General features: G+C 41.9%; 1 protein-coding gene across 2 annotated transcripts in view; it reads right to left on the bottom strand.

Annotated features, from left to right (window-relative positions):
• mtf1 (metal-regulatory transcription factor 1) overlaps positions 1-17,381 on the bottom strand; it is an 83,556-nt gene that overhangs the window by 10,954 nt on the left and 55,221 nt on the right. For both annotated transcript variants that reach the window (XM_059654260.1, XM_059654259.1), the window contains exons 6-10: positions 13,757-13,890; positions 12,778-12,855; positions 6,959-7,061; positions 3,470-4,023; positions 974-1,037 (exon numbers count right to left, since the gene is read on the bottom strand). In XM_059654260.1, the coding sequence (XP_059510243.1) occupies positions 974-1,037; positions 3,470-4,023; positions 6,959-7,061; positions 12,778-12,855; positions 13,757-13,890 (933 nt within the window). The remainder of the gene's footprint in view (positions 1-973; positions 1,038-3,469; positions 4,024-6,958; positions 7,062-12,777; positions 12,856-13,756; positions 13,891-17,381) is intronic.

The following is a 17,381-nucleotide window of genomic DNA, read 5'->3' as shown; positions in this document are numbered from 1 at the left end:
AAAAAAAAAACCCATCTGGTTCATAAATGTCCTTTACGCAAGGAAACGTGCTGTCCTTAGCTGGTCTGACCTACACGGATTTCCAGTCCAACAGTAAGGTGGTTGACTCTTAACTAGGCAATAAATGCCTGCAACACCCACATCCTAAGAACAAATCTTTAAAATTGCAACATGGTACAGCAAGCTTATTAACTACAATTATGGGGCCAAGAGAGTGTGCCAGTTGATCAAAAATTCCTGGTAATCAAGAGGCCCATGTAATCAATGTAAAAGCACTAAATATTAGAAATGTATCACTGTCATACTTTACTCATAGCATAAAAGCACTTAAATATAAAGTGCAACATTGCCCAAAATAAAACTAACCAGCAGAAATTTTTATCACTTGCAGCCTCAACTGACTACCCAGACATGGTGGAGATTGTGCTAATGTTGTAAACTTCACAGTATTTGAAGCACATAACTTTTGCTGGTTTATTGAGAGTGCTGGTTCAAAGTTTGCTGCACTTTTGGAGACTGAGCTGACAGGATGACTGATTGTTCTTGTTGATTGACTGGAGGGCTTCAAATCACCCACAATAATCGGGCAGGGTGACCATGTCTCTCCACTGATTTGGGTTGGGAGTTGTTTTACTGAAGAATGTTAAATGACTAGTTGGGTGATTAGTTATTTTTCTGAGCCTACATTGTGACCTTGGTTTGAAACTTGTCATGGGTTACAAGCAGAGTACTGGAGTCTTCTAGACTAGTGGCCCTTTAAGTCCTCATGACAATTAAAAAGTATCTTGTCAATACTATCACAGAGAACAACTATGAAAAGAGTCGATAGAGAATGCTCTTGCTTCCAAAATAAAACTGTCAAAAGATCAGACTCCTAGAAATATTCCATCTTCCTGGGAATTAAATCAGCTCAAATGCTGCTCAAATTTAAGAGCAATGGTCTTTTGGAGAAAATTGGAAAACACCAAATTACCTGTGTTGCCAGCAACTGGTATGGCTGTAGTAAAAAACACTTTTTCTACTTTAGGCCCCTGATGCTGAAATATAAAGGACAATCATTAGATTAAAACAAGTTGAAGTTACTCAACTCAAAAATTCAAAATAATTCATTTCACCATCTAACAGCACTGAAGCTACTATACAGGGTCATGTCAAATTTATTTTCCACTGTTGTAGTGAAACAGTACTTCTGATCTGTGAAAGATACCAGACCCGTTTAAATCCAACAGTAAATTGCACAAATTGATTTTCTTTTCTTGTCAGCAACTTTAGAAGTCAATGTAAATGTTGATTACTTCAATTAGTGCAATTTTGTTTTAAGCCCTTCAGTTTACTCACGGGTTCAACACACTGAGCTAGTTGAAGACAACCAAAATTAAGTTGAAAAGGGTAGCACACCGGAGAAAATATAAAAAAAGGAGCTGTTTTCATATGTTACTTTTCACAACTTCAAAACATCACAAGGCACTTCTCAGCTAGTGGCTTACTTTTGAAATGTAGTCAATGCTGCAAGAAAAAACATAGGCAATTTGCACAGAGCAGGATTCCACAAAAGTAAAATGGCCAGACAATCTCGTTTAGTGATGCTTAGAGATTACCTTGTTCTTTCCATGGTTACAATATGTATGTTTACCAAGATGATACAAGAAAAGACAAAAAAACTTTCCGCAAATGGTGACTGACTTGATCCAATTTCACCAGTGACTGTTTCTAGTAAGAAAACTCCTCCTTAACTCAAGTAACAAAGAAGTTTCATGTTTCACCGAGTCAAATTTAGACAGAAGTATCAAGATAATTCCTACAATTATTTCTTTGGCCCATTTGTTTACTTTGATTTGTTTTGATTAAACTTTGCAAAAGGACAGTGTGCTTTTGGAGGTCTGGATGAAGGCCTATGCGATTTGGCTGGACTGCCTGTCTCAAGGCAATAAGAATTACGTTATGGAAGATTTTGTTATTAACGAACAATGCGCAGTGGCTCAGTGAAAAGACTTAAGTTAAGGATTAAGCTTTTGGACTCTATTTGGAATCGGCTGTTGGATACAAGTGCCTGAATGGCCTTCTGGATCACAAAGCAACACTCAGAAAATGCTTTTATTAGCATTCAGTAATTAACAGAAAAAGAAATACATTTGGCAGCTTAAGATTTCCAGAAGGAAAGGAAACAACAGATAAGTGGGATTAATGAGACCAACGCAAGCTCAAATGAGTCAAATAGCCTCTCTACTGTATTTCCTGTAACTTTTATGGTATATTGGATGGCTAGAGTTTTTTTTAAATGTCATCCCACTTCAGATTATAAAACATGAAAAGAGCCTAGAATTTTTCATGTTGTCTGAAACATCATGTGAAATATAATTACCGTTATAATTAACTCAAGATAATTTAAAAGATTAGAGATTATCAGAAAGCAGCAGTTATGGTCAAACACTTCATCAGAATATAGTGGCAGTCTTGATGGAGGCCTTTGCATTTGCAATGAAACTTGCTTGGATTACAGCAGAAAAACTTGTTCAATTGCTTACTAAGGTTTAAATTTCACCACGTGAAGAGTTTCACTGTGGTTCTTCTCTCAATGCAAAAGATTTAATTGAAAAAAACCACAGGATCTATGGGTCTAAACTACACAATCTGTTCAAAGCACTCAACTGGGGAAAAAAAAAATCATTCTTTCAACTCCATACCTGGTAATTCTGAGCATCACCTGCACAACTTGATAGCACTAAGATTTCAATTTAAACACCAAAAAAACCCGCATGATGACTCAACATTAATAAGGTGGTGCTGGTTACCAGTGAACACGACCAAGATATTTTTCTACCATTATGTAGATAGGTTTTTGATATCTGTTGAAAACCTAAAACCTATCTTTCATTGATGACAAATCCAGCAGTATGATTTAACTTCTGTTGAAGTTGATAACCTGAGAAGTTTCATTGTTGGAAACTAATTTTAATTCGAAGGACAACAGAAGGACATGGATATAGGGAATGTACAGTTTTGGCACAGACATCACATTATCTTTTCATGTAAACTACTGAAACAGTATTTACATAAGGTTGTAACCCATCAAAACAACCCAAAACCTACTATGAATTAGTTTTGAATTCAATAACAATGGCTTTCCAGGAAAGCACCACCCTAGCAACATTGCAATTAGATAAATCAGTTACTCAACCTCTGTGATGCTGGTTGAAGATAAATATACTGATGGCTAGACACTTCAAAGGCTCCTCTTGTCTTTTACAACAATACTTACAAGAGTTTTCACTCCAGTTTAATATTCCCTCTCATCTCCCATTGCTGAGTATAATTCAGTTTGTTGTTAGGATTGTTATATGACCATATATTCACACACAAAAAGCATCACTTTTTCACAGCAGAATGTCCCGAGATACTGCCTGGCCACGTGCCTGCAGAACACTGACTGCAATAGCTCAAAATTTTTGGTTAAACCATACATACTCACTGTTTTTTCTGTGTTTTGCTGAACAGTGCTGGCTCCATTAATGATCCACTGCAGGTTCTGGTCTGCCATTACAATGCTGGGCTGTAGAATAGTGGTGCTCTGTGATGGAGTAATTGTTACACCAGAAGTGTTTGTACCTAAAGGCACACTTTGTACCATGGATGGCCCTGATTCCGTGTTACCAGATGAAGGTAGGCCATTACTTGACATAACTGGAACTCCTTGAGTTGGTGGTGGTGACGTTGGAGTAGGCTGACTGAATTCTTGCTGACTAGTTGAAAATTGCGTCATGGCCGGGACAGGCACTTGTGATGTCTGTAAAATACTGGTGGGATTCCCAAATGACGTCTGAGGAGAGTTAGTAGCCAAATCATCTAATGAAGTGGAGAGGAGGCCTGATGCTTGCTGGGAATGGTTCTCAACATTAGACTGTGCCATGGTTTGAAGAGGGATGGGAAAAGACAACAGCGATCCAGAATCTCCTAGAGCAGTGTTAACAATGGCTGCAGGCTGCGCATCGCTGCTATATGTCCCAGGTATTCCAATCATTCCATCTTAAGTTTTAGAAGACAAAACAATAGTTTTACATTAGAAATTTCTGTAAAATCACAATTACATAGTTTAACAGGGAGCTTTCAGGCAAACTTTGCAAATGTGACTTTACTACTTTCTCTACCCCTCAAATGATAAACTGCCTAGCTTTTGAACAGCAGGAATCAGGGCTATAAACTCAGTCCAGCACTGATGGATCATGACCAATGATCAGTCAGAAATAGCAAGCTTGTGCCTAAATTCCCAAAAAGTAACAAAACATTTGAACAATATCTCCCTTTTGGAAGGGATATTTCCTGTAATTGATTCACCTTTGCTCAGAAGTGACAAAATATCCTGAGAAATTTCATTTAAATTTTCCTGTATGAGAGTACAGTACTAAATAAAATAACATTCACAATGCAATAACATTAAAAGGTTTTCTGAGCATTGTAGTAAACCATACAAGGAAAACTAGTGTTGTATGGGATTACATCCAGCATGCGCTGATTTGATCAAAGGGTCTGTTTCCACGCTGCATGACAACGTCAAAGGTTGTAACTATCTGAGCAATTTCTCTAAGTGAAACGAACCATTTACTTTCCCTTTCACTTTTCAGAGAACAGATGAAAAGAAATTTAGAGTTTCATGTTCATTTTCTACATACCAACAGCTGAACCTCATGCAGGGTTTTTGCTTGGGTGGGGTCAAGAAGAGGAGACAGATGGCACAAAAATAATAAGACAGAAGTAAAGTCACCACACTCTTACCAGACCATAGGGCTGCTTGCTCATTAGAGAGATGTCTGGTGATGCTTTAACCCGAGAGTTACCATGCCTTCATATGAACTTCTGCTAGTGTAAGAACTGAACCATGCTGCTAGCATCTCTCTATGGCCTTCCAGCCAAATGAACTAACTGATCCCCCCAAAAAAAACTAGACTGCACTGACACTTAAACCCCTTCAAACTATTCTTTTGTCCACTTAGATATAATTTAAGAAATGATATAAGCATTTATATTATGTATGTTTGCACATCATTACAAACTCAAATTCAAGAGATTCTGGGCTCCAGCAAGGAGCTGTCCCACCAGGTCTAGAACATGTTTAGAGCAGCTGTATGACATAGCCACAGCATGCATAAAAACAAGACCATGGGACTCAAGAAAGCCAATAACAGGTGTGCCACCTGACAGAGTTGAGAGTTAGGTGATCAATGGTAGGGATAAGAGACTTCATCCCAAAAAGGATGCTGATCTAACATACTGAGCAGTTAGGATTTGCAAGTCCTGGGAGCCAGCAAATGCAGTTCTGTTGGGGTTATCATTCAGGAAGACCTATGGGACTGAATAAGCATGCTGGCTATTAGCAAATCAGCTGCAGCCATGAGTGGGGGTAAAGGAAGCTCACAAGCAGTATTTGCTGATGTGGCTGAAAATTCAGGAGTTCTGAAAATGCAGGGGCAGCAGTAACTTCGTAAAGCTTGCTATCTGTGGAAAAGCCGAAACAGTGTCATTACAAGGGTGCTGGAACAATTTCCAGGGGAGGACAGCCTAAGAAAAGGAGAATGAACTACCAGGAGCCAGTCCTGTATGAGCAACTTTTGAGGGAGTTCCAAAGCTAAGGTCTTTAAAATTAAAATTACGATCTGAAATTCCTTGTAGAAGAGTCAAAGTTTCAATGAGATTTGGTGATCCATAGTATGACTCATGTCTGTAGTTCTTGCTAAGAAATCCACAGAACCTATCTTGACCATGTTGGATGTGAAAGATATACTCTCAGTTGTCCATTATCCTTATTTACTGCACATTGGAATTTTATTGTATAAATGTTGTAGGTTATTTTATTGTTCTAACCTTATATACAAAGTTGGTTGTTCAAAACCCTAAAATCATATGATCTTTCTCTAACTCTAACTTAGAATTCCAACTTTACCCACTTTAAATGAAAAAAAGTTACTGGTCGCTAGCCATTTTAAGGTGATAATTTAGTTCAGTTTAATAGAATTAAAAGGCAACATTTTAAAGACAGCAAAATTAAAGTTCCTCATCTTTGAATAAATCTCAAATCTTAGCCAAAGAGTCTGTAACTTGTCTGAAGTGTAGCAATGGTGGGATCTGAATGCATGTCTCCAGGGCATTAACCTGGGCCACTGGATTACTTGTCTAATGTCATTACCAGTACATCTCCACTTTCCTTCCCAAATGCATACATGTTTATACATGCATTCCTGCAGTAATGGGTGCCCAAAGATTAAATAATTGAGAGGGTAGAAAAATTGTTGGATTTCTGTAAGCCTGAGATGACTGAAATAAATCAGTGTTCTCTTTTTACGGATGGAAATATACTGACTTACCCTTTTTACTAGCATGATCAAGGTGGAGTACTGAAGCAATTAACTCAAATCCATTCTCATTTCTACTCATTTACGGTCCTCGTTGATCACCAGATCCAGAATAAGACTTTTCTATGTAGCACACTGCTCCCTCATTTTTATGATTATCGTTCTTTCACCCCACAGACAAAATCTATGCTAGTTTTTTTTTAAAACACAAACGAAGACAGCTCTTCAGTAACTCAAATGCTTCATACGTGGTGTTCTAGTGAGCAAGTCGAGCACTGGAGATGAACACAGCCCGTGTTCATTCAGCCTTGTTTCCCAGCACACACCATTGACCAGTAATGAAAAGCAGACAGTTAGACAGGTTTCACAACGTCCCCACCACTCTTGTCCAAGAATGTAGAGGTCAACTGCAGTGCATGGGCATTGCCTCGCTAGAGGCTAACTTACTCAGTACATATCAGAGATCAAACCTAAAAACTTTCTAGGTCTTTGTAGTCCTCATTAATTAAAGATCCATTTATTTTTAGCTGAACAGAATAGGCCTGGGCCATTAATGCAGTTAAAATTAAGCGGAATACAGCTAAGAGAGATGCAGTCAGCATATTTGTTCATACCTGCCTGCTGAGAGCCATCATGGTTGGTACAGCTATCGATATTGTTAAACATGGATTCAAATATGCTTTCTGCTGAAATAGTGCTTAGATCCCGTCCTGAAGTCTAAGAAATAAAACAGGAATTACTGTGTGGTAATTCATCAGCAGTGTCATCAAAAAAAAAAGAGAGAGAGAGAAAGTTAAACTGAAGAGCTTCAATGCTTCTGTAAACAAAATTCAAATCTCAATTCGCTCCATCAATCTTCGAGTTTTTTTTTAAAAGACACTTAATCGTTTCCATCCATAAAATTTACATTCCAACTTTGTTAACACAGGAATTACAATTCCCCGTTCCACAAACGTCCTCCCATTCTCTTCCGAAGTCAACAATTACTTGAAGATTTAGATTCCGGCAATCTTTGACAGTGCAGCATTTTTAACTCGGCATTCTACTGCTCCTATTCTAAGGTTAATTCAATGAGCCCAGAACACAACTCAGGGACACTCCTGCCATAGATCATCTGACTTGCACTTCTTTTAAGGGGGAATCATTTCGAATTTACCATTTTTGGTTCACATTAAATTTTCCAAGTAAGAACACAAAATTACAATTGAAAGCAGAAAACCTTGCAATTTATTTTATATTTACTCATTCCAGGCCGAGGACATTGTTAGCTAGGCCAACATTTGTTACCCTTCCCCAAATACCATCATTAAACTGGTAAGCCACCTTCTTGGCCTGCTGCAGTCTATATGGTGTAGGTATGGCCACAGAACTGTTAGGGAAATCCAGAATTTTGACAGAGAGAGAGGGAACTGCGACATAGCTCAGGGTAAGGGTAGTGCGTGAGTTAGAGGAGAACTCGTAGCTGGTGGTATCCTATGCATCTGTTGCACTTGCCCTTAGCTCAAAGCTCATGAGTTTGGAAGATGCTGTTGATGGAGCCTCAGTGAGCTGCTGCAATGCATCTTGTATGTGGCAAACAACGCTATCACTGTGCATCTGTGTTAAATGTTAAAGTGGATGGGGATACCAATCATGTTGGCTGCTTTGCTGGACTGTTTCAAACTTCAAATATTATTGGAAATGCACGCATGCAAACATGTGGAGAGTGTTCCATCACACTCTTAACTTATGCCTTGTGAATGATGGTCTGGTTACAGGGAGTCAAGGAGCGAGTTATATAATGCAGAATTTCCAAACTTTGACCTGTTCTTTGTGGCAGGATCAGTTTAGCTTCTTTAGTCAACAGTAACATCAAGTGCTATCAACGTAATGAGGAGTAGGCAACAGTAATGTTAATGAATGTCAAAGGAGAGGTGGATCATGTCTGGCACTGTCTGGCATGAACAGTATATGCCACTTGTCAGCTCAAGTCTGAACGTGATCCAGTTCTGCTCCATATGGACTCAGACTGATTCAGTGTCAGAGTTGTTGCAAATGGCAAACATTGGGCAGTCACCAGCATTGCCGACCTTCCCTTTGTAAGGTTGGCAATGAATGAAACAGCTGATGATTATTAGGCCCTGGCATTAGCCCATGGAACCCCCAGAAATATAAATGAGGCTGCAGTCATTAAGTTTCAAAAACCACAACTATCTTCTTTGGCACTTAGGTATTTTCCAACTGATACCCATTTACTTCAGTTTAACTGGGGTTGTGATAACAGTCAAAAACTGCCAATGTCAAATTCACTCACTCACCTCTGGAATTTAGCTCTATGTTTGGACCAAGGCTGTAGTGAGGTCAGCACTGTACAGCCCTGGAAAAATCCAAACCGAATAATCAGGTTATTGCTGAAGTGCCGTTTTAACAATGTTAGCTATGATTTATTCCGTAACTTTGTTGTCTCTGGTTTGTTGCCCGTGCCACGTGCTAGTGAGGCGAGGAACAGGGAGAGAGAGGAGTTGAATACGTGGCTACAGGGATGGTGCAGGAGGGTGGGTTTTGGATTCTTGGATACTTGGGGCTCTTTCTGGGGTAGGTGGGACCTCTACAAGCAGTTTGGCCTTCACCTGAACCAGAGGGGTACAGATATTCTTGGGCGGGGGGGGGTTACACTAATTCAGCAGGGGGATGGGAACCAAAATTGTAGTTAGAGTATAGAAAAGGTTGAGAGTAGGGAGGTCCGAAATAAAGTTTCAGGGATGCAAGATGGCACCAGCAAGCAGGAAGTTGGTTTGAAGTGTGTCTACTTCAATGCCAGGGGCATCCGGAATAAGGTGGGTGAACTTGCAGCATGGGTTAGTACCTGGGACTTCAATGTTGTGGCCATTTCGGAGACATGGATAGAGCAGGGACAGGAATGGTTGTTGCAGGTTCCAGGATTTAGATGTTTCAGTAAGAACAGAGAAGATGGTAAAAAGGGGCAGAAGTGTGGGATTGTCAGTCAAGGACAATATTACAGTTGCAGAAAGGATGTTTGGGGGCTCATCAACTGAGGTAGTATGGGCTGAGGTTAGAAACAGGAAAGGAGAGGTCACCCTGTTGGGAGTTTTCAATAGGCCTCCAAATAGTTCCAGATATGTCGAGGAAAGGATAGCAAAGATGATTCTCGATACGAGTGAGAGAGACAGGGTAGTTGTCATGGGGAACTTCAACTTTCCAAATATTGACTGGGAACACGATAGTTCGAGTACTATAGATGGGTCAGTTTTTGTACAGTGTGTGCAGGAAGGCTTCCTGACACACTATGTAGACAGGCCAACAAGGGGCGAAGCCACATTAGATTTGGTACTGGGTAATGAGCCCGGACAGGTGTTAGATTTGGAAGGAGGTGAGCACTTGGGTGATAGCGATCACAATTCTGTTATGTTTACTTTAGTGATGGAAAGGGATAGGCGTATACCACTGGACAAGAGTTATAGCTGGGGGAAAGGCAATTATGATGAGATTAGGCAAGATTTAGGGAGCATAGGATGGGGAAGGAAACTGCAGGGAGGAAGCTGTAGAGCGCGGGAGCTGTGGTCTACGAAGGAAGTGGAATCTCTGGTCAAGAGGAAGGCAGCGGCTTATGTTAGGGTGAGATGTGAAGGCTCAGTTAGGGCGCTTGAGGGTTACAAGGTAGGCAGGAAAGACCTAAAGAGAAAGCTCAGAAGAGCCAGGAAGAGACATGAGAAGTTGTTGGCGAATAAGATCAGGGTAAACCTGAAGGCTTTCTACAGGTATTTAAGGAATAAAAGAATGACAAAAGAAAGATTAGGGCTAATCAAGGATAGTAGTGGGAAGTCGTGTGTGGAGTCAGAGGAGATACGGGAAGCACTAAATAAATATTTTTTGACAGTATTCACTATAGAAAACGACAATGTTGTCAAGGAGAATACTGAGATACAGGCTACTAGACTAGGTGGGATTGAGGTTCACTAGGAAGAGGTATTAGAAATCCTACAGAGTGTGAACATAGATAAGTCCCCTGGGCCGGATGGGGATTTATCCTAGGATCCTCTGGGAAGCCAGGGAGGAGATTGCCGAGCCTTAAACATTGATCTTTAACTCGTCATTTTCTACAAGAATAGTGCCAGATGACTGGAGGATAGCAAATGTGGTTCCCCTGTTCAAGAAGGGGAGTAGAGACAACCCTGGTAATTATAGACCAGTGAGCCTTACTTCAGTTGTTGGTAAAGTGTTGGAAAAGGTTATGAGAGATAGGATTTATAATCATCTAGAAAAGAATAATTTGATTAGGGATAGTCAGCACGGTTTTGTGAAGGGAAGGTCGTGCCTCACAAATCCTATTGAGTTCTTTGAGAAGGTGACCAAACAGGTAGGTGACAGTAAACCGGTTGATGTGGTGTATATGGATTTCAGCAAGGCGTTCGATAAGATTCCCCACAGTAGGCTATTGTACAAAATGCAGAGGAATGGGATTGTGGGAGATATAGCAGTTTGGATCGGAAATTGGCTTGCTGAAAGGAGACAGAGGGTGGTAGTTGATGGGAAATGTTCATCCTGGAGACCAGTTACTAGTGGTGTACCGCAAGGGTCGGTGTTGGGTCCACTGCTGTTTGTCATTTTTATAAATGACCTGGATGAGGGCGTAGAAGGATGGGTTAGTAAATTTGCAGACGACACTAAGGTCGGTGGAGTTGTGGATAGTGACGAAGGATGCTGTAGGTTGCACTGAGACATAGATAAGCTGCAGAGCTGGGCTGAGAGGTGGCAAATGGAGTTTAATGCGGACAAGTGTGCGGTGTTGCACTTTGGTAGGAGTAACTGGAATGCAAAGTACAGGGCTAATGGTAAGATTCTTAGCAGTATAGATGAGCAGAGAGATCTCGGTGTCCAAGTAAACAGATCCTTGAAAGTTGCCACCTAGGTTGACAGGGCTGTTAAGAAAGCATACAGTGTTTGAGCTTTTATTAATAGAGGGATAGAGTTCCGGAACCAAGAGGTTATGCTGCAGCTGTACAAAACTCTGGTGCGGCCCCACTTGGAGTATTGCGTACAGTTCTGGTCACCGCATTATAAGAAGGATGTGGAAGCTTTGGAAAGGGTGCAGAGGAGATTTACTAGGATGTTGCCTGGTAAGGAGGGAAGGTTTTACGAGTAAAGGCTAAGGGACTTGAGGCTGTTTTCATTAGAGAGAAGAAGGTTGAGAGGTGACTTAATTGAAACATATAAAATAATCAGAGGATTAGATAGGATGGATAGGGAGAGCCTTTTTCCTAGGATGGTGACGGCGAGTATGAGGGGGCAGAGTTTTAAATTGAGGGATGAAAGATATAGGACAGATGTCAGAGAGAGAGATAGTTTCTTTACTCAGAGAGTAGTAAGGGAATAGAACGCTTTGCCTGCAACGGTACTAGATTTGCCAACTTTAGGTACATTTAAGTCATCATTGGATAAGCATATGGATGTACATGGAAATAGTGTAGGTTAGATGGGCTTCAGATTGGTATGACAGGTTAGCACAACATCGAGGTCTGAAGGGCCTGTACTGTGCTATAAAGTTCTATGTTTGCTAAGCATCAAACATACATAGATGGGCCAATGACTGGCAAGGTTATTTTGTCTGGTCTTTTGTGGACAGTATATACTTGGGAAATTTTCCACTTTACCAGAGAGATGTCAGCATTGTAACTGTACTGTAATAGCTCCCTTTTGGGATACAGCCAGTGCTGGAGCACAAGAATTATCACAACGACAAAGATAAACTTGTGGAATGGAAATGGAAAAAAGAAAAAACAAAATCAGGAAAGCTACTGCATTTACACATCCTCAGGATTTCCTGAAGCATTTCACTTTCATTGAAGTGCCAAACTTTAGAAATAAAGACTGTTGTGGTCTAAAGGTTTCACAAAATAGTAGCAAGATAAATGTCCAGATAAGCTCCATTAATGATGCCTCCTGTGGGATAAAGGTTAGCTTTACCAATAAAAAGCTTCCCCATTTTCTTTATAGTGTGGAATATAAAGCACTGAAGAACAAGTGCAGTTCTCAGCACAATGTCTTGTCAGAAAAAGCTTGACAGTTGTGTGCCTGCTCAGGTGTCATAGAGAAGAGATAAGCTCATGTTTCTGAACCAACATCTTTTGACTTAGGAATGACAGTGTTATTGCTGACCCAAAGCAACAACAATAGCATTACAGTTTGGAAAGTGCACTTTTCATGGTTAAGTGAACGGTTTCAGCAAATTTGGTCAGATTGCACAAACAGATTCACAGGAACAGATCCACACAGAACCATAATGTATTTAGGGCAACTTAGCCAATCCCATGATCAACTGATTTTGATAACGTTACCACAAAGACATGCAAAAGTGCTAGTATCACAGAATTATCTACCTTTAAAGTCTGAACAGAGTGTAGGCTGATTACAAAATAAAAAGGTGGTGACTTACCAACTGTGTACTTTCTCGGAGTTCCGAATCTGTAGACATCAAGCTCAAATCACTTCGACAAAGTGACTGGCTTGTCTCCTATACGAAGATGAAAATGTAACGCATTAATTTTGTTTATCATTTTGTAATTATCCCATAATGCCTTCAATGCAGATTATGACAAGCATATTAAAATCCAAAAAACCTGAAAACATTTTACGAGTTGGAATTCCCTATCATCGTGCAGACGAGAAACAAACAAGTTGCCCTTCCCAAATGTCCAAGATGGTCATGAAATTTTCAGATCCCTGGTGAGCAGTGCTGCCTCACAGCCACAGGGACCCAGTTCTCGGCAACTGTCCGTGTAGAGTTTGCACATTGTCCTCATGTCTGCGTGGGTTTCATCCCAGGTACAGGCTAGGTGGACTGGCCATTCTAAATTACCTGTAGTTTTCAGCAATATGTAGATTAAGTGGCTTATAGGGGAGGGTGGGTCTGGGATGGGATGGGATGCTGTGGGGTCTTATTGGGCCAAAGGGCCCATTTCCACACTGCAGGGATTCTATGATCTACGATCACTCCTCGATCCTCAAATCCATTGCTGATAAAATTCCATTTCATCAAGGGTGAGACTATTTTCAACACTTCTCCAAAGATGTTGAATATACAAGTTTAATGTAATGCTTCATACGGTTCAATTGCAGAAGCAAATTGACCAGCTAACTGCCACTGTAATTTCCAAATGTAGAGGTCTAAAGAAAAAGGTCCTCAGATTTTTTTAAAACCTTGCGAACTTGCAATTATTTTTGCTTTGTTCCAAAACATTTTCCTAATAATTCAAAATCTTAATGCTGTTTCACAACAATCACAGCAAACAGGTAAGAATCCATAATTCTATTCGAGGTGATTTTCACGCGCAAGGTGAATGACTGGTCAAGTCACAGAACCTACTTCAACTGTCAGCAGACTTCTTAGGGAATGACGATGTGGATCCACTAACCTCATTCGTGGAACTCTGATTCAGCAAGATAAACGGATTGTCTTTGTCATGAGCCTTCATGTGGCTTTTAAGACTATACTGCGTACTGAAAGTCTTCTCACAGCCATCACTAGGGCACAAGAACGGTCGCTCACCTGCAATGCAACAATGCCAATTTGGTGTCAATTTACAACCATCAGCAAATACATCAGACTCCATCATGAGGCAAAATACTGTCCATTGTATAAACACCTGTTTGCTCCAAGGAGGTACATTCTATTTCAAGCAAAGGCAACTATCTTTGGTTCATTAAAAGAGGCATATGGGAACACATCACATTCATACTCAGGAAAGATGAAACAAGCTTGAACTAATGATCTGGAGACACGGATTTAATCCCGCCACAGCAGCTAACGAATTTAAATTGTTAACTAAATAAATAAAATCTGGACAAAAAATCTAGCATCAGTAAGAGGGGCCACAAAGCTACCACATGCAAATGATGGAATCATATGGATACAAGACGGCAGACAGACGTGGGTTTGGTTTGTTAAGATTGCAACAACTCTACACAAAAGCATGTAGCTAGTCCTACTCCCTGTTCTTTGCTGGTATCTCAGAAATTTTGTTTTTAAACCCAGGTGTATTCAATTCCATTTTTAAAGCCACAATTGAATCTGCTTCCATCACTATTATAGGCAATGTATTCTTGATGATGAAGCCAGCACTGCATTAAAGTAAAATGTTTTTTGATGTCAGCCTTTTTTTGCCAATCATTTTAAATTTGTTCCTTTTTGTTCCAGCTAAAAAGGTTTCCCCTCCACGTATCCTGTCGGGTCTCACGATTTTGATTGACTCCAAACCTTCTGACAGCACTCCAGTTTCTCCGATGCCTCATCCTTGAAACAATTCTCCCCCACCATCCCCAGAAAAGTCTTTATTGAACATGTTCTAACACTTCCATAACTTCCTAAAGGAAAGGGGCTTTGGCCAAAACTGGTCCATGTTGACCATGGTGCCCACAAAGCTAGCTCCAACTGACCACATTTGGTCTATATCCCTCTCAACCCTTCCTATCCACGAACCTATCCAAATGGTTTTTAAATGTTTCTATTATACCTGCCTCAACCACTTTCAATGGCAGCCCATTCCAATATGTACCCCTCTCTGCATGAACAAGTTGCCCCTCGGGTCCTTCTTAAATCTTCCCGCTCTCACCTTAAACCTATGCCCTCCGGTTTTCAATTCCTCATCCCTGGGAAAAAAGACTATATGCATTCATCCTATTAATGCCCCTCATGATTTTATACATCTCAATAAGATCACTCCTCATTCTCTTATGTTCCAGGGTTAAAAGTCCTATTCTGGCCAAACATTCCCTCTAACTCAGGCCTATCAGTCCTCGCAACATCCTCGTAAATCTCCTTTGCCCATTTTCCAGTTTAACTAGGTCTTTCCTATAACAGAGTGACCAAAATTGTACACAAGACTGCCAAGTTCAGCCTCACCAACGACTTACACAACTGTAACATAACATCCCAACTCCTACACTCAATACTTTGACTGATGAAGGTCAGCATGCTAAATGCCTTCTTCACTACCCTGTCTATCTGTGACGCTGATTTCAACGAACTATATATTTGTACTCAGAGAATGGGAACTGCAGATGCTGGAGAATTCCAAGATAATAAAATGTGAGGCTGGATGAACACAGCAGGCCAAGCAGCATCTCAGGAGCACAAAAGCTGACGTTTCGGGCCTAGACCCTTCATCAGAGAGGGGGATGGGGAGAGGGAACTGGAATAAATAGGGAGAGAGGGGGAGGTGGACCGAAGGAGAGTAAAGAAGATAGGTGGAGAGAGTATAGGTGGGGAGGTAGGGAGGGGATAGGTCAGTCCAGGGAAGACGGGCAGGTCAAGGAGGTGGGATGAGGTTAGTAGGTAGATGGGGGTGTGGCTTGGGATGGGAGGAAGGGATGGGTGAGAGGAAGAACCGGTTAGGGAGGCAGAGACAGGTTGGACTGGTTTTGGGATGCAGTGGGTGGGGGGGAAGAGCTGGGCTGGTTGTGTGGTGCAGTGGGGGGAGGGGACGAACTAGGCTGGTTTAGGGATGCAGTTGGGGAAGGGGAGATTTTGAAACTGGTGAAGTCCACATTGATACTATTAGGCTGCAGGGTTCCCAGGCGGAATATGAGTTGCTGTTCCTGCAACCTTCGGGTGGCATCAACCGCCCCAAGAGGATCCCCCTCGTTCTCACACACCACCCTACCAACCTCCGGATACAATGCATCATCCTCCGACACTTTTGCCATCTACAATCCGACCCCACCACCCAAGACATTTTTCCATCCCCACCCCTGTCTGCTTTCCGGAGAGACCACTCTCTCCATGACTCCCTTGTTCGCTCCACACTGCCCTCCAACCCCACCACACCCGGCACCTTCCCCTGCAACCGCAGGAAATGCTACACTTGCCCCCACACCTCCTCCCTCACCCCCATCCCAGGCCCCAAGATGACATTCCACATTAAGCAGAGGTTCACCTGCACATCTGCCAATGTGGTATACTGCATCCACTGTACCCGGTGTGGCTTCCTCTACATTGGGGAAACCAAGCGGAGGCTTGGAGACCGCTTTGCAGAACACCTCCGCTCAGTTCGCAACAAACAACTGCACCTCCCAGTCGCAAACCATTTCCACTCCCCCTCCCATTCTCTAGATGACATGTCCATCATGGGCCTCCTGCACTGCCACAATGATGCCACCCGAAGGTAGCAGGAACAGCAACTCATATTCCGCCTGGGAACCCTGCAGCCTAATGGTATCAATGTGGACTTCACCAGTTTCAAAATCTCCCCTTCCCCTACTGCATTCCTAAACCAGCCCAGTTCGTCCCCTCCCCCCACTGCACCATACAACCAGACCAGCTCTTCCCCCCCCACCCACTGCATCCCAAAACCAGTCCAACCTGTCTCTGCCTCCCGAACCGGTTCTTCCTCTCACCCATCCCTTCCTCCCACCCCAAGCCGCACCCCCAGCTACCTACTAACCTCATCCCACCTCCTTGACCTGTCCGTCTTCCCTGGACTGACCTATCCCCTCCCTACCTCCCCACCTATCTTCTTTACTCTCCATCTTCGGTCCACCTCCCCCCTCTCCCTATTTATTCCAGTTCCCTCACCCCATCCCCCTCTCTGATGAAGGGTCTAGGCCCGAAACGTCAGCTTTTGTGCTCCTGAGATGCTGCTTGGCCTGCTGTGTTCATCCAGCCTCACATTTTATTATCTTGGAATTCTCCAGCATCTGCAGTTCCCATTCTCTCTAGGCCAAAATGTCAGCTTTTGTGCACCTAAGATGCTGCTTGCCTGCTGTGTTCATCCAGCTCCACACTTTGTTATTATCTATTATAAATGTTCCTGGTTTTTGTGATGTATGCCTCAATTCATAAAGTGCAGAACTGAGTTTTGTTTTTAGTTCTTTTTCACCCCCTCAACTCCAAATGATGTGCAATTATAAATATTCCAGGCTTCTCTGTTCTTGCACGCTCTTCAGTATCAGAGTAATTATCCATAGTACAATATGCTGTCATGCACACGCAGGTGGGGTGAACGACACCACTTGGTCATTAACAGGACGAGTTAGAAGTGC

Source organism: Stegostoma tigrinum, chromosome 24 (genome assembly GCF_030684315.1).
Source record: "Stegostoma tigrinum isolate sSteTig4 chromosome 24, sSteTig4.hap1, whole genome shotgun sequence".
Taxonomy (NCBI): domain Eukaryota; kingdom Metazoa; phylum Chordata; class Chondrichthyes; order Orectolobiformes; family Stegostomatidae; genus Stegostoma; species Stegostoma tigrinum.
The sequence above is the reverse complement of the archived record's forward strand: the minus strand, read 5'-3'. Positions and strand labels throughout refer to the sequence as shown.